Source organism: Ambystoma mexicanum, chromosome 2q (genome assembly GCF_040938575.1).
Source record: "Ambystoma mexicanum isolate Mex_15411 chromosome 2q, UKY_AmexF1_1, whole genome shotgun sequence".
NCBI classification, from domain to species: domain Eukaryota; kingdom Metazoa; phylum Chordata; class Amphibia; order Caudata; family Ambystomatidae; genus Ambystoma; species Ambystoma mexicanum.
This window is the reverse complement of record NC_090924.1, coordinates 1,230,108,779-1,230,129,964: the sequence shown is the minus strand read 5'-3', so window position 1 is coordinate 1,230,129,964 and position 21,186 is coordinate 1,230,108,779. Positions and strand designations below refer to the sequence as shown.

The 21,186-nt window shown below is 42.1% G+C and overlaps 1 protein-coding gene across 3 annotated transcripts in view; it reads right to left on the bottom strand.

Annotated features, from left to right (window-relative positions):
- The window catches only part of VWDE (von Willebrand factor D and EGF domains), a 550,953-nt gene that overhangs the window by 270,350 nt on the left and 259,417 nt on the right, over window positions 1-21,186 (bottom strand). For all 3 annotated transcript variants that reach the window (XR_011303393.1, XM_069648623.1, XM_069648624.1), the window contains exon 9: window positions 15,372-15,445. Coding sequence is in view for 2 of the 3 variants with exons in the window: in XM_069648623.1 (XP_069504724.1) it covers window positions 15,372-15,445 (74 nt within the window). In the remaining variant the exon portion in view is untranslated. The remainder of the gene's footprint in view (window positions 1-15,371; window positions 15,446-21,186) is intronic.

Here is a 21,186-nt window from a genome sequence, read left to right as displayed (position 1 = left end):
AGGCATCCCAAAAAGGCTGGTCCTGGGTGTAAAAATTCTGGGCCTGGCTATCCTCCTCCTCTGGCGGTGTCCCACGACCACTGCTGAGAGGAATGGTATATTCATCGTAGAGTCTGAACTTGTTTGTTGTTTACGCGCACTTTTATGCTGTGCAGGGACGTGTACGCCTGCTTCCTGGTGGCGTACGTGTTTCCGGATTAGTGGATCTTTTTGAATACGTGTTGTAGGCGCGCGTGTGGCCGTTCCGTGCATTTACCTCCTGTACTTCCCCCGTACTACCTTGATAGAGATTGGCTGGGCATTAATGGCTTTCCGTCTTTGCCAGAATAGGATGGCCTCTGAGAATCTGTCTCCAGGAAAGACTGTGAAATTCCATATTAGCACATAGTATGGCATACAAAGGCACGACATGGCACAAACACCATAACAACACTTTAAAAACGGCATGAAAAATCATATCAAGCCAGCACACAACCTACTCCCCACACTCTCTCCTACCACTTGCCTTTAAAGACATCTCCAATTTTCAATCTCTCACTTTGCTCTTGTAAACCCTCACTCCCCCCACCCAGTCTCAAATACTGTGTTGTACTCTGTGTGTATAAAGTGTTGGGGGAATGCCAAATTGTGTTAGGGGGTCTAGGTGTTCTGGGAGATATGAAACTTAAATGCAGCAGTGAGATTGCCACAAACCATGTAGTTGTGGCTGTACTTATACATAGTCGACAAGGGATTTGCTAGTCCCTTTGACTTTTCAGACCACTGAGCACCATTCAAACTATTGTTCACAGCAATCTGTTGAACATCTTGTAGACCCATGTTGGATTATAAGATACTGTGATGAAACTGATTACCTCCTTATTTGTTAGTCAATCATACAAAGTGTTATTTGGGGATCCCTTCTCCATATTGGTTAGTTTTCACTGGGTCCTTCACAAATCTACTTTAAATTGGGTTGCATAGACGTATCCTTAGTACTATGGGCATCTGGACCGATCAATATTTTATTTTACCTATTTTATATTGCTGTTTTGTAAATAGCAGGAGCTCACAGGATTCTTGCTTCAAAAAGTCAGGAACTGGGGCCTGACACAGTACAAAGCAAGGCAGGGAGGGGAATATAAAAATGCTGCAAGCAACCAAAGGTATATAGGAAGACATGGGGTAGGTTACAAGCTCATTTGTCACTAATTCCACTACGGTTGGGTTGGGTTACACAGAGGAAATCAGGCATTTTGCTAAGTCTTTGGTACACAAATAGCAAGGTTTTAGTTGTGATAAGATTGCAGTCATTACTAAACAGGGTGAGACAATATAGGTACATATATATTATGTTATGTTGTGCTATGTTAAAGGATATTTATACTGCACACTATCGCCACCTGAGTGGTCCCCTAGCACTCTGGCGGATCTGAAAACAAAGATGGTAGCTAAGTTAGTTGGACTGAGTGGAAAAAAAGTGCAAGAGAGCTGTGATGTGCTGTAAGCAGCTTCAGTTCAGTTTACACCATTCGCTGATTGTAGGTGTGATTATTAGGTCAGTAGTTGCCATGTGCTATTGTGCAAGGCTGTGTGTGGATTGTATCGTTGTTGCAGTGTTGTGAAGTGCGTTCGTATTTTTGTGCTGTATAGGTATGGCTGTGTTTTGTTCAGTGTTATAGAGGTGGAAGCAGAGGGATGCATTTTTTAGTGGGTTGGTTAGTGGTGGCGCTCCATCGTACCCTCACAGCGTTGGCCACGTGTGGCACAGGTCCCTGCCATTGTCATGCATTGTGGTGTGCTCAGAGATTTCCCTCCTATATTTTGTGCTGAGTTGTTTGTTGTCAGCAGGGATGTTTAGGGGTGATGGCTCCTCTGCTTTGTCCCTTGGCATATCCTGGTGTGCAGCCACCATTCCCGCCCTGTGCCCTTTGGGGGTGGGGGGTTCCTCTTCCCTGTGCCCGTGAGCTCCCTGGGTTACATGGTTTATCTTCTTGGTCACCCCTCTTTCTCCTTCAACTCTAATGCCCTCTGTGGTTCAACCTAGGACACTCCCATCTCTCTCCCTAGCCCTCTCACTTGGAGTGCCTCTCCACCTAGTCTCCAGTAGCTCTCCCACTTGGACGTCTTTCCACCTCCCTGCACTTTGTCATGGTTCGGTCTGGTTCTCTGTCTTACCATGTGTGTGTTCATGTTGCTCATTCGTTTTTGTCTGGTTCTGTGTTGAGCCAGGTTTTTGGGAGTTTTGAAAAATTTTAAATGGTCCTTAATTTTTCGTATTTCTCTTGGGAGGGAGTTCCAAATTTTAGCGGCTAGGCAAGAGAATGCTGATCCACCAAGTTTTTTACTTGTGTATGAGTTAGGTTCCAGGCTGATGATGTTGCTGGATCTGAGTGTTCTGGTCGGCTGGTTAATGGTGATTTTCTTTTGTGAGAATTCTGCTTCCCAGCCGTGGATTGCTCTGTGTGTCCTGCACATTGTTTGGAATGTGATTTGTTTTTTGACTGGCAGCCAATGTAGCATCCTTAGTGCTGAAGTAATGTGGTCCCTTCATGAGAGTTTGAGGATAAGTCTGGCCGCTGCATTCTGTGTATGTTGCAGTTTCTTCAGTAGATAATCCAGCATTCCAAGGTATCGGCTGTTAGTGTAGTCAATCCTGGACAGGATGAGGGAGATGATGGCCAGTGTTGTGTGCATGAAGGAGAGGAATTGTAGAATCTTTTTGATCGTGTGTAGGTGGAAGAAGCATTTCTTGATTATTAGGTTTACTTGTGGTTCTAGGGTAAACTCGTTGTCCATTAGGATTCCAAGATTTTTGACTACTTTGGATGGTGTGGGTGCTGTTGGCCATGGGATATATTGGTTGCTTCCCTGGTTTTTGGATATAATCATGATTTCTTTCTTGCCTGGGTTGACTTTCAGGCTGTTTGTTTTCATCCAGTCTTAGAGTTTGTTGAGACAGTCTACTAGCGTTGTGTTTTCCTCTTGTAAATCTCCGATTTTGTAGATGATTTGGGTGTCATCTGTCTGGTTGTAGCAGGGGAGGCTATTACTTTTGATGAGGGTGATTAGTGGAATCATGTAGATGATAAAGAAGAGTGTGGTTGAGGAGGATCCTTGTGGTACTCCACAGCTGATGTCCGGTGGCACAGATTTGAATGTTTTTTTTCATACTGTTTCTATTCTTTTGGATAGGAAAGATTTAATCCAAAGCAGGTCCATGTTGGTGATCCCTATTTCTTCCGGTCTCTTGATGAGGATGTTGTGGCTCACTGTTTTGAAGGCTGCGGAGGGGTCAAGTAGCATCAGTGCCGGGTTTGTTTTGGAATCCGCGTTGGTCTTTAGGTCATCCCAGATAGAGAGAAGTGCCGCCTCTGTCTCTCTCATGGGTCTGAAGCTGACTTGTGCCTGGTCCAATAGTTGACAGTTTTCTACGCGTGCCAGTGTTTGCTGGTAGACATAGGTCTCTAGCAGTTTTGCCTGAAAGGGAATGCTTGATATCGGTCTGTACTTAGAGAGGTCTTACACATCACCCGTAGTATCCTTGAAGAGTGGTTTGATGTACGGAGATTGAAAGCCTGTGGTACTTGCCCCGTTGAGAGTGATTGGTTGAAGAGGTTTCCATGGCATTCCATTGGGGTGCCCTGTGTAACGATTGATTTATAGATAACCTTTCACTGCCCATGCGGGATGGTTCAGGGTTAGCAGAAATGGATAGGGTCAGCTGGAGGCTGACAAAGCGCTATTTGTTGTACCCACATGGCACCCTGAAATATCTTTTGGTGTGACCCATGGACAACATTAAACATTTTTGGAGGTCATTAAGCAATTGGGTATCTAAGGCTGGATGTAATTCAAACTAAAGTCCTACGTTTCTGAATTCCTGTTCTCCTCTGCAGCCTATTCTCACCCTGTCCAGTAACAGTTTGATAACTTTGCAACATCGTTTCAGGTCCCTAAAGAATGTCTCTTGGTTTTGTTCCCAAGGCTTAATATTCCAGTGTACAATACACATCACACTCACACATTCAACTTCTACTATGATTAACACCATGAGATAGCTTCATTTCTAGGACTGAATGGTGGATATAGAGCTGTGGGGTGGTTTCTCATGACCTCTCTTAAAATTGTGCCACGTGCTGTGCTTAATCTGGCTGTGGGTGAACGTGGATGGGAAACCCATCCTCCAAAGCTTCATTGGTATTCCATTGATAGAAGATGTGATGAGACATGTCTGTGCCACACAGCTTTTAATAGAAATTCCTTCATAATTTGACCCCATTAACATTCACTGTCAGGCATGAAAGGGCAGCCAATTAAAACAACCCCTTCACTGCTAGGAGACTCGCCAGAAAACCATCCACTCCATGGCGGCAGGACAATGCCCAAATGTCAAAAGACAATACACTATCTTGTTTTTAAGAACAATCTAGAAGTAGATCCTTTTGTGGTTAATGTGTAACACATGATTCCAATTCATGTTTTCTTCCAAATATTACATGTTACCTCAATATTGTTTTTCAATAAATTGTACAGTTTGTCATGTCAATTTGTACAGTGCACAATTTGTGAAGGACCCAGTTAAGGTTCATATCTCCCAGAACACCTAACCCCCCTAACACAATTTGGCATTCCCCAACACTTAATACACACAGAGTACAACACATGTATTTGAGACTGGGTGGGGGGAGTGAGGGTTTACAAGAGCAAAGTGAGAGATTGAAAATTGGAGATGTCTATAAAGGCAAGTGGTAGGAGAGAGTGTGGGGAGTAGGTTGTGTGCTGGCTTGATATGATTTTTCATGCCTTTTTTAAAGTGTTGTTATGACGTTTGTGCCTTGACGTGCCTTTGTATGCCATACTATGTGCTAAGATGGAATTTCAGAGTCTTTCCTGGAGACCGATTCTCAGAGGCCAGCCTATTCTGGCAAAGACGGAAAGCCATTAATGCCCAGCCTATCTCTATCAAGGTAGTATGTCTGAACAGCAAGGCTTAGACGTACGAGAATGTGAGAGTGGTGAAGGTTTCAAGAGCACTATTAATAATACAAGGCAGGCAGAATGTATAGAAATACAGTAGTCGCCTCCATCTTTTTGTCAAAGAAGATAAATATATGAATGCATAAATAAATGCAGATATTTGCTGGAGAACACACAGCTTAACCACCAATGGTGAACTGGCCTATAGGGAAATCTGGAGACGGTGGTAACCTATGCTATTCTGGTTTCTAGTCCACCTCTAAGCACAGCTAATGTGCCCACCAGAAGCAGGTCTTGTGTGCACCGAAGCGACAGGGGAATCCGCCTGATCTCAATCCATCCTGGGACCCTCGTGTAAATGAAATGTTGGCAAGAGTGAGTGGGCAGGCAGCTCGGCTACTCCAGGGAAAGCATCTGCAAGTTGCTTCACCTGTCTCAGGTGTTCCTAATTAGAATCAGTGAAGTGTGAGAGTTAGCACTTGTGATATGAAATACAATATGAATAACGTGGAAGTGAACAGTTTAAAGTCCATGAGGTGAGCCATTAGGGGCTTCATAATCCTGTGACATTACAACAGGGCTTATTAAGTCAACGTATTTACATATAACAGTGGCAGGGTTATAGGGAGTGTTGCCTTCTTTAAATACAATCCACTCCAACAGATCTATGGCGTGCCACAAAACCCCAAATATCCACAGCCAAAGCAGGACACGTGTCTTCTGTTTGTCTTCCGTATGTTGGTGTCGTAGTTGCTATATCACACTCTGACATGTGATATGTTTTCAAGCACATTGTATAGACTAAAGTGAATGTTAACAAATATTGTAAAACAGTGCGGTAAGTATACTAGTGATTTGCTGCACGTGTGCGTTCTTCAGTGTGTCAGGGGCTGGTGTGTAAATTGCACCACGTGAGAATGCCCAAATAAAACTGCCTTGTTAAGGACTGTGTATATGGACACTGATACTTAAATATTCTTTTTACTGCAGGCTCCACGGTGTCCTATTTCCTTTCAACGCCACAGTATAGCAGATAGTAAAATATCCCCTCTCCGACCTCTGACACATCGGATGGCGTGTGGCATTCCGGGGAATCTCCCTGTCAATAGAACACACGTTGGAGGTCAGGACGCTGGGAATCGAGCAGCAGTGCCCCCAGCACTGTGCTCTGAGTATTCACAAGACCAGCTGGACCCCATCACCGTTAACAAGAAAACAGAAGCGCGGCTTCTAAGGTTGTACAGTGACCCATAGCCTGGGAATTTACGGGCACGGGTTTGTAAAATGTCGCAACTCTATATAACCATGAATCTTACTGTGAACTCCTGAGCAGGGCCTTTCGTCGCCATTTGCCTTCGTTTAAGTTCGGGGAAGCAGCACTCAAAGGGTTAAACGTGAATACTGATACTGTGCCATAGGCTTGGACGGTGGTGGGGCAAGGGCAGAGCCAGCACAGTCTATTGTTAGCAGTCTCATTGGCCAAAGGCGATAAGCATGTCCTTGGGTACAGATGTTGATGTGGGGGACATGGATGCGTTAAAGGTGCTCCACAATCACAGGTGCGTTTTGCTCTGATTAGGGCTGATAACAAGCGCAATTTAAATCTCTCCTCCGGAAGTAATATCACAGTCAGACATTCAACATCTCTCATAGCCTTTAATGCCATCCCTTTGAGCAACAACATGATTATTACACTGAATACCATTCGACGGTCAAACAAACCCTTGAGTACTTCCTGTACCGTGACCTTTGAATACCGCATTGAACTGACTCGCCTTGCACATCCTGACATCAGCCAGTCCGCCGTCGAACCTTGAATGTCAAACTGAACCTGGTGATCTCCACGATCCACATCGCTCGAGCATCTCTTCGAAAGGCAGCAAACCTTCAGTTCGACTCTGACTTAACATCTGCTTGCCGTCTGGACTACCGCAACTGCCACATTCGAGACCTAATCGAACTGCCAGCACAGTGCAAAGAAGCCTGGTTTGCCGTTGTTGAACCACTAAGTCACAGCAACGGTATTATTGCCTGATAACTGCCACCATGTTCTTTTCTGGGCCCTAGAGACTGACTAGGTCACTTTAATCTCTTTTTCTACAAGAACTTATCCTTTTTGAAGAACATTGTGGCTTTTATTGCCTTTCTCCGCTGCCTTCAGGCCCCCCACCCTTCATTGCCCATAGTGCTGTATCTTCCGTCTTTGCATAGCCAATGTTCTGTCTACAGGGGTGGGTTTTGTGTTGTTTCCAATTTAGTTATTATTTAATTCAGTCTGTTTAATTTAAGTATTATAATTTTATAGAACCGTGATTGGACATTTGTGTATTTTGGACTGTTGTATTTTGCTGTTTGGGTTGCTACTGTTTCACATTAACAATCTTCTTCCGAGTATAGGTGTTCCTGGGTACACATACCATAAAAGGACAAGGAGGTATACATCTTATCTGTGCCTTAACTCATCATTGTACTCTTGCAGGGCAGAAGTCGATTAATCACAGTTCATAATTAATGTAATGAATGGATTGACTCTTCCCAGTACTAAGTGATGTGATGGTGTTCGCAACCTGCCAAAATGCTGCATCAGTCAGTCTGTATACTGACCCTTAAAATTCAGGACACGTCCAATGTATATGGGACACATGGGTTTGTAAAAATCAGCCCACAAAACTACCTCCTTCCATGAGACGCCAATTTCTAAGAAGAGGAATACATTGTTTACCCTTAAAATACAGTTAATTATATCCTCAACTTCAAATAAATTACACAATAGTGCTTTGATTATGCAGCACTGCAACCCCCCCTTTCAGCAGTACACCGCAGTCTCTGTTTAACAACTTTACCTAAAATAACCCTTTGCACTTGTAGGGACACACAGGCATATTTCACGGAGCAGAATATTGAACACGCATTGGCAAAGCCAACATTTTTGGCTTTTGTGTAGGCATGGGATAGGCATTTGACAGGCACTGCCATAACAGTACTGCATGGCCATTAACTAGCAACAGCTGCAAAATGGCATGATTACCTGGACTTTTGATAGGAGTACCTAGCAAATGCCTATCTCAAACACAAGTCAAGCGTGTTGAATTTGTCAATGCTTATACTTAATAACAATAAATGCAGGTCAAGGAACAGATCAAAATGAATGGGATTACAAAAGCCATGGACAGTAATTGGGTTAGTAAATAACCAAACAATACCAACATTGTAATCTGCTGGTAATACCGGCCGACCAAGTACCGGTAACAGTAATTCCGTTTGGTGGTATCCTGCCAGCTTTCCTGGCGGGGTGCCACCAAACTTGTAGGACATGTGCTAATACAAGAAGTTCAGAATTGAGATCACCACAGATTAGTAGGGCCACCAAAGACAATCACCTCTGCCGTGGTTGGGCTTAATGGAGGCTGGCACTAAACGTTATATACACTTCAACTCTTGCTTCAGATGAATGGGAGGCACTGTCACCAGAACCGGGACAATTGGTAAAAATCAACAACAATCTGGGACTCTTTTGGGGATACAAATCAGACAACAACAATGGACTGTCCCCAAAAGCCAGGGAAGTATGATAACCTTAATTCCTATGTGCCTGTGCTCATCACCAGTGAGCCGCCATAAGTGAGTCGAGTAACTGAGAGGAAGGACCAAGGCCATGACAGTGAAATGGGCACATGCTGTCTGTGCCAAAAACGGTGTGTATGATCTGGTCTATTAGGAGTTTCAGTAATTATTTTGTCTGCAGTTGTCTGGTCCATTTTCAATGTTTGGTCTTTAATGAGCAAAATAAATAGATGGACAGAGAACCAGAGGGAGGAGGGGGGATAGAAAGACAGAGAAAGATGGAGAGAGAGAGATAGAGCGAGAGAGAGAGAGAGAGGGAGAGAGCGAGAGAGAGAGAGAGAGAGAGAGAGGAAGAGAAAGAAAGTAATAGAGATACATAGTGACACTCTTTCCTATGTGACGTGTTTTAAGATGGCTTTCTAAAATCTGGCCTGGTGGACAGATTTCAGCAGGCCACCCTAGTTATAGTGAACAGGGGAACTCTGAGAGGTTAGCCAAACCCAATCAAGTTGAGCATGGAGAGTGTAGCCTCAGGAGTGGGTGAGTATGGTCAGGGGTCCACAACTAGTCTACACAGTGAGAAAACACAATCATTCTTCTTAGGAAGTACAAAAATAATAATTATAGGCCCAAAACACACTAGAAAAATAGCAGGTAATATTACCACAACACTCAAATATAAAACATATATACAGTCACTGTAGGTTTGTAGAAATTAATACAATTCACCTAAACACCTAAAAGAAAAGGAAGTCATTATGCAGTTAGGAAAACCAGTTCACAAATTTAATCCCCTACCTTTATGAGTCAATTCCCTATGTTGAATGGGGCCTTGTGCCCAAAAGTCACAGAGTTCCTCACAGGAGAGGGGATAAAGTGAGAAAATGTCCATGTGGTGGTAATTAAGACACTTTCTATCTTTTCAAACAGTTTTTAAAACAGACATTTAAAAGATGAGAGAATGGAATAAACAAACGTTTATTCTAAGGTTTATTATAGGGGAGACAGGGGTGGCTGTAACTATTGCAATTACTCGCTCCCCTGACTACGATTTCCCAAATGGCTTGGCGGGTTGATTGGGAGTCACTGAAGACAGTTTTTCACGCCATTGGATCCAGTAGAAGATGACCAGGAGCAGCGGGTGCAAGGCGGATTCAGGTTGAGTCCAGGAGCTGAAAGCAACCCTTTCTGATGAAGATATGTAGCAGGCACTGATTCAGGCCACTTCAGGACACTCTATGAGACAGAGTAAGGCTAGTTTGTAGGAGAGGTTTTGAGCTAAAGAATGTGTGCAGTATATTCTGTGTGTAGTTTAGTACACTGATTATAACACTTAGTTTTGGGGGATAGAGTGGGTTGGATTTGTTAGGCCACGAAAGTACCGGCACAGCAGCAGGTGCATGAACCCACAGCTTTAAAAAATAGAGCAGAATGAGAAAGCTGAACTTGGAGGAAAGATTCAGAGCATGTGATGCATATTCCTTCCGGCCACCCGGATAGAATGGTGAACAAGAATGCTGTCCAGATGTCCCCAGAGTATAGGCTGGACAATTAGGAGGGGTGGTGACAGTTGACATCACTGAGTAGGAATGAAAATGTTAAAGAATACATACAGAGCCATCTGAAGCAGCAGTATTGGTTGAAAAGGGTTTAGAATGTACAAGACAGAAACATGTGACTTTGGTTTGGGCTGTGTGGGCTGGACTTTCTGCTGGAGTGAGTTGAAAACCTTTAGCAGACTAGCTCTGCTGTTCCCCCCGATCGAATCAAGTGAGAAACCTTGGGACTGGCTCATTAATTCTGCTACTCCTGGTTTAAAGTGGGAGGTTGCGAAAGGCTGGAACCTAGGGCTGCTGGTGGATGTGACTACTCAATATCTTTTGGAAGCTGGCAGAGAGAGCGGTGCAGGGAATTCATTGAAGAGAATGTCTGAAGTCTGAGATGATGACCTAACAAGAAAGAGTTCTGAAGACTGCAGGTGTGACCTGGGCAGCGCTCAGGCAATCGAGTGATGGGTCGTGTATAGCTGAGAAGGCAGGTCATGCCCCGTGGGGTGAGAACAGAGGCAGGCCCATATAAAAGACACCATTTGCATTGGTGAGTATGGTTTTGCAGGCAAAAAAAATAAGTGTTTATGGCTCTTCATGTAGGTTTTGTGTCAAATTGGGCACAAATAGCATTATTAACTTAATATTTCTGGTATCAAAACATTAATGAAATATGCAGCATAAATATATCCAATGGGAGATTGTCCCTGTAGTGCAAGAAGAGTCATGATTCAATAAGCCATGCAGTGAGGAGGGAGAAGGGAGAATTATAACATATTTCAGAAGAAAAACGTAATCTATAATGCTTTTATAGGGCTTGTACAACAGCTGAATATTTGGGGTTGTTGTAAACTAAGAAAAATATATGCTTTTTCTAAAGTTGCCATAATAATATACATTGTGTTTTGCTCATGTACCCTGTGATAAAGGTTTTCTTTCTTTGTGATTATGCTCATGCATGTAAATGATATAATGACAGTGCTCGTTTCTTGCTGATGAAATTTAGTATATAAAGGTTCTAACTTTACAAGTGTGTAGTGGTTTTCCTTGCATCTAGAGTGTGTCCTTTTTCTTGCATATAGAGGTATTTGGGCAATATGAATGAAAGGCCCAGTATGAAGCCTGAAGATGCCGAGCTAAGGTCCTGAGGTATAAAAATAAAGGAAGAGGAAGGTCAATTCTTCCTACAGGTTCCTGTGATAGTCACAACACACGTGCGACAGCAGCCGTCTGTCCAGTTATGGTTGAAGAAGACCTTTTATGACAGGCTCCCTTGATGCTAAGAAGCTGAAACTTGGCTGGAAGGCGACATCTAGAACAAGCTGGCAACCACTGAAGCTCCGGAGGAAAATGCAGAACGGTGACATGTATGGCACGGTAGCCCAATTTAAAGCTGCTCAGTCCACTGGGTAGTCAAGGGATGATTCTGGGGGCTCAAGGATGCAGGAATGCGAGAAGACGCAGAGACTGGTTTGTTCCAACAGCCCTAGGGTTGAAGCACCACAGAGGGCCTTCTCAGATCAGGAAGTCAAGTAAGGCTACACCCGGGCAGTTGAAGGAAAGGCTGCCAGGACTCTTCAGGAGTTGTCCATGGATCTTCAGTAAGCTGCACGGCTACACAGGATACATGACTCCAATGCCGATCTGGTGGAATGGCTGCAGGAGTCCTCTTTTTATCTCCAATTCAGGCTCATGGCAAACACTAGCCCACCAATGATAAGGATCTGCACCACACACTCAGCCAGCAGTGGTCCAATCAGGGGCCGCTGTGGATTTCACTTATGCATACACACCAGTATTTCAGGCACCACAGTTGTGGATTGGGACCAGACAGTCCCACCCACTTCCTGGGGCCAGGCACACATGGCATGCACTAGCCTGCGAAAGTGACAGGACAAATTGTCTCAGGACAATCCTGACCTGTGAAGATAGGAAGAAGGCCAAGAAACAATATTGCCAAAATACCCGAAAAGGTCTGTAGAAATAACTTTCTGAGATTAAGGTTAAATATTGCACATACTGGGGAAATCCTATCGATAAAAAACCAAGGGTAAAAAGCTGTGAAGCTTTGTGCGCTCTATGAAATGCTGAGTAAACAATCATTAAGACACCTACTAATGGATTGTGAGGGCACCTGGGAAGTGAGACTGTTACTCCTTAGAAGGTATGTGGATCGGGAGCAGGGCCTGATCTCAGAGTTTGTTTGGGGTAGAATGGCAGCTGCTTATGAAATATCTTTAACTGCTACAATAGTGCAAGTTCTGGAAAGATGTAACATAGCAATCTAAAGTAAACAAACTGAAATAAAAAGGTTGGTGCAGCAAAATCACTTACTGGGATACAAAAGCAACATAAAATGCAGTAATTTGTAAGCATGAAGTACCATTATGAAGAATCTTTTTCTTTCTTCTTTTAAAATGCATTGGTTTAATGAATTTGTTTTACCTTATCCTTTTATACATGTATTTTGTAAAGGTTTTTTCTTAACCAAATACAAATAAAATAAAAAAATATATATGGCCAAAGGGCAAATGAAAAACCTTGTGGCACAGCCATTTTAGATCACTAGCTATGTTTTATAGCCAGATGTGTTAAAGGCGAATGTACACACTAAAAAGAATGCAAACATTGTAAAAATGTAATTACTGCCACAAGCTAGTCCTTATGCACTTTCAAAAGTAACCAAAAATCCCCACTGTAAAAGTTTAGGGTGATACAAATGTAATGCCCAGTTACCCAAACAGTTAAAAAGTAAAAGACAAACAGGAAATATAGTTTTCCAGTACTGATAGTCTGAAGGGCTGATCAGTTTCCCCGTGTCAAACGAGCAAAAGACCAGGGAAGTGAAGCTAAAGACTTCACTTCTCTGTAAAATGTGAGGATAGGTTCAAAAACAAAAGTAAAAAGTGTGGGGGTCCATAGAATATGGAGGGAAAGTTGCCTAAAAGACAGGGCTCAAGTCGAAGACACGTGCGGGTGGACGGTGCCCACCCACTTATTTCAGAGGACCGACGCCGTCCCCTAGAGACCAAAATGAGAAACACAGACTGTCTTTTTTGATTTTATGAAATTACGCCGTCCTTGCGGCTTGAAGCATAGTCGCCAGATTTGCAGGCCGGGCACTTCACCACTGCACCAGATAAGCTGATGAATAGCAAACAACTAAAGATGAAATGTCACATTTCAGGACTGAAAGTTCCAGGGAAAACATAGTCATTGATTCTTTGAGTTTGCAGCATGCACACCTTTTACCATTTTCAAAAGACTATTAGAAGAAGATATCCCCTCTTGTTTTTTTTCTGTGTTGATTTTTTGAAAGGCAAATGCTATTTGTCGTGTTCAATTTTTGTATGGTTATGCAAAGGCAATTGAATGATATTAGCATATTTCACCTTAATATGCGAATTTCTGGTGATTTCCCATCCATTGTGTATGTTAATGAGCCCCCGCACTTTCTTTTTAAGACTTGCCCCCTGCTAAAAGAGACATCTTTGCTAACAACGCACAATACTTTTACAGCCCATTACCCACATAGACATTCATCCCTCACTCTGCACCAGCTTGCGAGTGGGGTGCCTGCATCCTCCATATTGCATCACTGTGATCAACAGTAATGAGCGAGGCGGCAAAACTGTGATCAAAACATTTTGCACCCTGCATTTTGTGTTTTTACTAATTACGCACTGCTGTTCACATTCCCATACTGATCGAATTGGGGCATCTAAGAGTCCCACGCAATGTAGAAGTAGCATTTTGCACAACTTCTAATAGGTTTTATGCGAGATTATGCATCTTTTCCTAACATTTCAATTTTCCAAGTGATGCACAAAGCGAATGTATCAGAGGTTTGTTTGGATCATGCCCAACAGAAATCAATGAGAAGAAAAAGGAAGGAACAAGGGAGTCAATACGCATAAGCAATATAAATCTTATGCAGGGGGAACAGGTGGTACTACACAGCTCTTCTGAACTTCATAAAATAAAAGGAAACCACATTCTAAAATGATACAATGAATTCCACGACTATTCCCAGACCTGGAGCACTGTCCGGTATAAGAGGATGGATTTAGTATGAATAAGTTCAAGTCAACGCTGGCTTATCCATCACATCTTGCTCAGACCTTATTGGCGAATGGGAAGAGATATTTAAAATAGTCATCCTATTCGACATTACCCTGTTACGTTGAATAAAATAAAGGGCTACTGTATTTTGGATAGACATTTAGGGCCTCATTACACGGACGGCGGTAAGGGTTAACGGTCACCGTTAATGGCAACGGTGACCGTTAACCCTTACCGCCGTACTACGAGGTCCCTTAGCGGGTTGGTGCTTTAACGCCTGCTTTTTGCAGGCGTTAAAAACCAACCCGCTAAGGGACCTCGGAGCTAATTACGGCACCGCAAAATTGCGGTGCCGTAATTAGCGCCTTCCCCATTCCCATAGAGCCCTATGGGGCAGAAATGGGAATGGGGAAGGGCAATGGCGGAAGGGGGATTTACCGCCCCACCGACCTTGGAATGGGGCGGTAAATCCCCTTACCGCCAAGGCGGTGCCGGTAATTTACCGGCATGGTCCAGGGTGCTAATAGCACCCTGGATCACCGCCTTCCGTGTAATGAGGCCCTTAGACATATCACTTTTTGTTCTTGATGTAAATGCTAACCTCACCAGCAATTCCAGCCATAAACATCCAAAGTTAATTGGCAGACTTGCCTGGTCACTGGATTGTAGCTATGCATATTTCCCCTAATCAAGATGCCAGTTTTCTTTTTGTCTTTTAAATTCAGAACATGGTGTGGTCATAGAACAACATCATGTCCTTGCAGTACAGCGGTCCTGTGTTCATGTATAAATGTAAAGCAACAGTGTGTAAATGTGAACAGAGTAAAGTCATATGTAAACCAAAATATATATGTAATATGTATGTTCTAACATATTTTTCACAACATGCAGATACTTAAATCATTGGCAGTCACTTTAAAAAAAAGAATCAAACACTGTATAAACACAATGTAAACATATTTATAAATGTACAAAGAGTCGGAGAAGTAATCAGAGTTTGAAGTAAACACTTTGGCATAAGCCAAACAATGGTCGAAATGCCAAAGATAACTGCCAAGGTTTTTCCACTTGTTTTTTATGTTGTTTTTGGCAAAAAGGCAGGAGATTAAACAAAGAAAGTACATGGGCTTTGAAGAATATGCAGCTAATCGTATCATGCCAAAAACTGTACCATCAAAAGTGGATCTTTCACAAGTTGTTGTGCAAAGCTAGAAAACGTGTTAATATGAATTTAGTTACCTGCCATCAAATGTAATTATATGAGGGTCTGTGAATGAGTAGCAAAATGCAGTTGGCAAATCCTTCACTGTAATCTGAAAAACATGTTATTCATTTAGTAATTAGGATTGTTTGCAAATGACAATTCAATAAATTATAGATACAAAATGTTTATCTTTTCAATTAACCACCAACATTATCTGTGTTTTGACAAGTGTCCCAATGCAGAATATGTGACATATATTGGTCTATTCTAACAGCATCTAATCTGGCCTACCACAACAAACTCGATCAGCCAAGTACTGAAAGTAATAAACAGACATTCAGATCAATATGACCAGTTGTGCCTTAACAGTAAGGGACTGATTCACAGGGCGTTTTCCGATGGGATTGCACCATTACAAAACACTTCTGTGAATCAGGTCCTAAATGTGTTCATGTTTAGGACTCTGCACTATTATGGATTTTGCAACCCATATGCGTTAATTACTGCCTACTTGCAATTGGAGCTATTAGTTCCACTTACAATAGCTGCATTGCTCCAAGTGGTATCTAGCTTAGCCATAATAGTATGCAGTAAGACTGCATTTCCCCAATAGAATTATATAGAATTCAATTGGACTCCAAAATGGGCAATAACTAACTAGGCTAACTCTGAATGATCCAGTATATTAATGTAATTGTGTGCTATAATGTTAATTGAGTTGAGCGGTATTGCTGGCAGTAAGTAGGCCCCCATTCGTGTTAAAAAATCTGTGCAATTCATATCCATGCAACCTGTCAATTGGTCAAAACTACCTACCTTAAATCCTAGCATAAAGCCTGGAATTACAAATGAAGGATTTCTCCGTGCAAGTAAAGTAAAAAAAATGCATGGTGAATGAACGTTAAAATACATTTTCTTATATGGTGGAACAGCCTACTACAAAGTCTTAGGCAACAACAAATTTACCACATGGTAAACCCCAGCTATGAGCCTCCTTGAATGCAGGAGGCCATCATCTTCCCCGCCGGGAATCAGGTAAGTGCACTCAGACTCTCTGTTGCCTCCTTCCCACATCTCAATTTCCACATACTCCACCCACCACCAACCTCCTCCCACTTACCTTGCACTCCACCGTCCCTGGCATCTCTCCTTTCCAGCAATGGCCACCATCTCAGCTACCTCCAACTCTCTGAGGGTCAGACGCTTCTTCAGGCAGAGAAAGGGGGGTAAATCTCTCTCCTCTGCAGGTGCCTCCCACTGGAATGGTCTCCCCCTATCCCTCTCACATTTGATCCGGACCACCTGAAGTTCCAGAAGCAGCTGAAGACCTTCCTTTTCTCCTCTGCTTTCTCTCTCCTGCCCCTGCTGACATACGCGTCTGCTGCACCAACTGGTCGCTTAGCTACCCTCAGAGTCTCTCTGGGTACCAGGCTCCTCCATGAAAAGTCTCCCCAGCACTGCCTACGGGCCTACCACGCACTTAGGGTCTGTAAGTGTAACCTCTACAGTCACTGTTTGCATTTACCCGGAGCAGCACTGCCCTGGTGGCACATACTTAGAGCAATGCTGCCCTGATTGCACTTGTGACTCTCCCTTCCTCCTGCACTTTGCATTGTTGCATTTGCACAATCTGAATGACACAAGGCCTAGTTAGATTGTTTATCTTGGCCTCCCCCTGTTTTCCCTTCCTTGTCTTGTCGCACCTAGAAACACTTCTGTACAGGCGCATGTTTAATGCCATATCATATCATATCATACTGAATGTAAGCAAAATGAATAATGTTGCCAAGGTATGAATCTAAAGAAGGTGGAGTACAGTTAGATGTTGAATCGAGAAGAATGCTGATGGTAATCTTTGCACTGATCCTAGGAGCATATAGAATTTAACCTCTAAACTATAGTAAGTTGACGTAGAGTTCAGTCTTATTTATTCCGGGGAACTGTTTAGAATGTAGAAAATGCATTTAACCCCTCACTCTCCATGCATAGGGAAACTAGCCCCGCACACACTTGCCATCATACATCACATGAAGACACCTCACACAGTACCTCTGCAATAAGAATGCAGCTAAATATCGAATTTTCATCATGATAGGTAGCTCCACACATAATTTCTCTCCTGCTCTCACATTCCCCTCTAGACAATTTATCTTCACCCATCCACATGCCAACTTCGACATGACTGGCTTTCAGGGACTTGGGCACATTTCATATCATCGTACTGGCCAATATGCACACACGCATATTATCACCTCCTCAAATTTCTTCCCATATCTGGACTACGGTCCACCTCGAGGGCGTTCAACCTACAGTGCTTTGTGACCATACTAATGGTGAAAGGCGCTATACAAATGATTCATTACATTACATTACTTTATTGAAAATGTTTGTCCTAGATGGTGCCTGACCAAGCACATCTATAAAATTAAACAAATTTAAAAAAAATAGTCTATTGATGCCTAGACCATCACAAGAAGAAAAAAAAGAAAACATGAATTTACGTTTATTCTTTGTTTCAGTCTGCAGGGGAAAGAGGTGTATAGAATTGCCAGAAACGACTAGCTGATGCTATTACAAGGTGAGAATGTGAAACGGGTTGTGGGACCAAAGTTGTGCATTTCGAAAAGTGTCTGCATTAGGAGATTGATTGGTTTGCAGTTACTTTAGTAAGGAGAAGCACAAACATGTGGTTGATGAACATCATGGTAGTAGGGTTCTACACATGCAATAATACTTGCCTGGATTGTAAATGTGTTAAAAATAAGTTGAAATAATTTTGAGATATAATTACCAGGACTATGTTGGATATTTGACAACTTGTAAACTATATCTCCATTTTTGTCAGCTTAGAAATTTGAGTTTAAGAACACATACGGGTCATAAAGAAAAGGACCATACATATCCACTGTCTGTTTAGTATTCAGTAAAATATTACACTGGCCCATGTTCTGTTACATTCTGTGTTGCACAACAGTCTTATAGGAAATTAGTACCCAGCGAGGGAACATGAGCTTGTAACAAGCAAGCTCTTTGGCCCTCGCCGGGTCGTTACCAGCCCGACAAACCTTTGTCGTGGATCCACTCCCAGCCGCGTCCTGGCTGCCATGAAGCGGGAGAAGGAGCTATGTGTAGTACCTTCCCTCTGGTCCCTGGCAACCATCTTTTTTGTTTGCTTTTTTCATCTTTTTTTCAATGGCCACCATGGGAGGGCAGAAAGGACTACATATAGTTCCTTCTCCCCGTTCCGTGGCGAGCATTTTATTTTTAATTTTTTCAGTTGCGCAACGCCAAAGGTGTCACGCAACTTTTAAAAAGTTACTATTAGTACCCTGGGCTAAGGGGCCAGGATACTAATAGCAAACAACCCCTCGCTGGGGGGCATTATTGTATCGGGTAATGCCCCAGGACCTTTGTTAAGGCCCTCGTGAATGGGCCCCGGGCCATCACCTGATGCAGTAATGCGCCCCTCGCTTAGGGCTTATTGCTTAAATAACAGGATGAGAACTGAGAGAAATGGTGGCATGAATGATAGTATGATATTGGCCACAAATGGGTATAATATAAGTGAATGCCTACATCTGTTTCTCTAAAAACTGGTTACTGGTTATATAGACTACAGAGAGCATGATATTGGACCCTCCCTTTTATGTCCTCCATTCTCTTGTTCTTTAGCCAATTATACGTATAGACAGAAATTATGCAGGTCTATTATGAACTGAATACATCTTCCATTCCCCGTTCCACTTTGTTTTGTAATATATCCACTAATTATGGTTTCAAATTGATGATTTTAGATTTGTAGTTTTAAATACTATTTATACATATAACCAGTCAAATACAATAATATTATGAAATAAAAGAATTGTAAGGATGTATCCAGTGTGTATTGGATTACATTTTATTTATAGGATGTTAATTGAATGAATTGGTAGCAATAATGATTGCTTTATTGATTCACAGCCTTTTTATTTATACCATTTTAAGATGAACATCAGGTTAACGGAGTTAGAAGTTGTAACTTGTACAGAAAGCTGTGTTATTTGAATAGTGAAACACAAAGTTTTGTATCCATTAAAAGGGTTGGGCTTTTTTTTCATCCCCTTGACCACCATGCTCCGTACGACCTTTTAATATTTGGAGAATGAAAGTATGTTTAATATGTAATATACGTCCCCAAAGTGTTTTCCACCTTGTTTTTTCCTAATGGCCATTTAACTTTTCTCACGACTGTTTTGTTGGAAATTCATTAAATACATCAGAAATGAAGGCGCTATTAACCAAACAGCATAATAGCAACGTGATGTTTATTTCTTATGTACATTTTATATTGTGACCTTCCCAGTATGCTTTTTTCAGTGATTTAAGTTCAGTTGTCATCATGTTTATTTCTGCACAACTATACTAAATCAGAAAAAATAGATGAATGCTGCTGTGTGTGTTGGTACATGTGCATGTTAATTAAAGCTATCACACGTAAGCCTCATTCTAAATAGACATTCATTTGCATTTGGACTTGAAGGTACAATGTGCGGTCTTCAAAACAAATGTAATGTCAAGCATATGTTGCTTATCCAAGCCATGCAGCCAGGCTTAAACGGGTATTAAGCATGGTGTGGTATTTTTATATGTGGTCAAGATCTTTTCTTGTAAATGGTGAACTATATTAATACGACCTGTTTTCTTACGTCTACGTAACCTATCCATCATAGGATTTTCAATTATGAAATAAAAACCTTGGTACAGAAAGATGGTTTCCTGTTGCTGGGCGTGTTTGTGGATTGTCTGCTTTGAAATCATTAAACTGTGGATGGTGTTATCCACCCAGCATTCCAATGTAGGCAACTGTGCAATGCTTGTTTGGGGCGAGTTGCCCTGAATAGATCTCACACAGTTGAAGGTTTTAAACTCTTATAATGTTTTTTGGCAACTTAGAGGGTTCAGCCATCCAACAAGATCTGCTTTACATTTTTGGAAACTCAGTGCCAGGGAGGATCAACAATGTAGAAAGTCCTTATGCAAGCATCCCCACAATGCTTCCCTTGACCTTACTACAGGATCATCCTCTACTTGCAGAAGGCTGCCCGACCACTACCTATTTCTGATGTAACTAAAGGCATGCATCATGTACTAGACTCCCTAAAGAAAGATTAAGGCAGGTAGTTTGCCAAACTGGTATGCTGGCAACTTTGCACACCTATTTAGATCTTGGGAGAAGGTTCATCATTTCTTGGAAGATGCTTTTGAAATGATTAGCTTGTGTATAGGCAATTTGTTGCAGCCTTCTTTTTTGTGTGGATGACAGCTCTGTCTCTTATGTGAGTGGTAAAGGAATGTGTTCATCAAACCCTATGAATGACCATCAAATGTGCTGTTGATCTTTGAAAAAGTAAAACACATTTAAATGTGGAAGACTGTTTTTTTTTGTCTGAGTTTCTTAGCTTCACATGAAAAACAATTATTCATATTCAAGAGGGGTACATCTTTTGGTAAATTTGAATGCATAGGCAATACTAAAAATAATGATTGTTGTGTGTCAGATTCCTCGTGTTTTTAAATGCTTGAATAATAGGTGATCGTATCATCTCATTTAATGATACTCAATGTATAGACTCAGAATAATGAAGAGTACTTTACTCATGAAATATCTACCCAAAATATACCATTTAAGAGCACCAATTCCAGGAAAACCAGACATTGATATATTAAAGTTAATGCTCCCTGCTTTTGTCTTCTAGATTTGTAAAATGATGTTCCTCTTTCCCAGTTTATTCATTTAGCTCCCTATTTTGTATATCCTTTCCAGATAGAGTGATACAGAAGAGATGCAGAAGAGTGATTCTGAAACTGTTT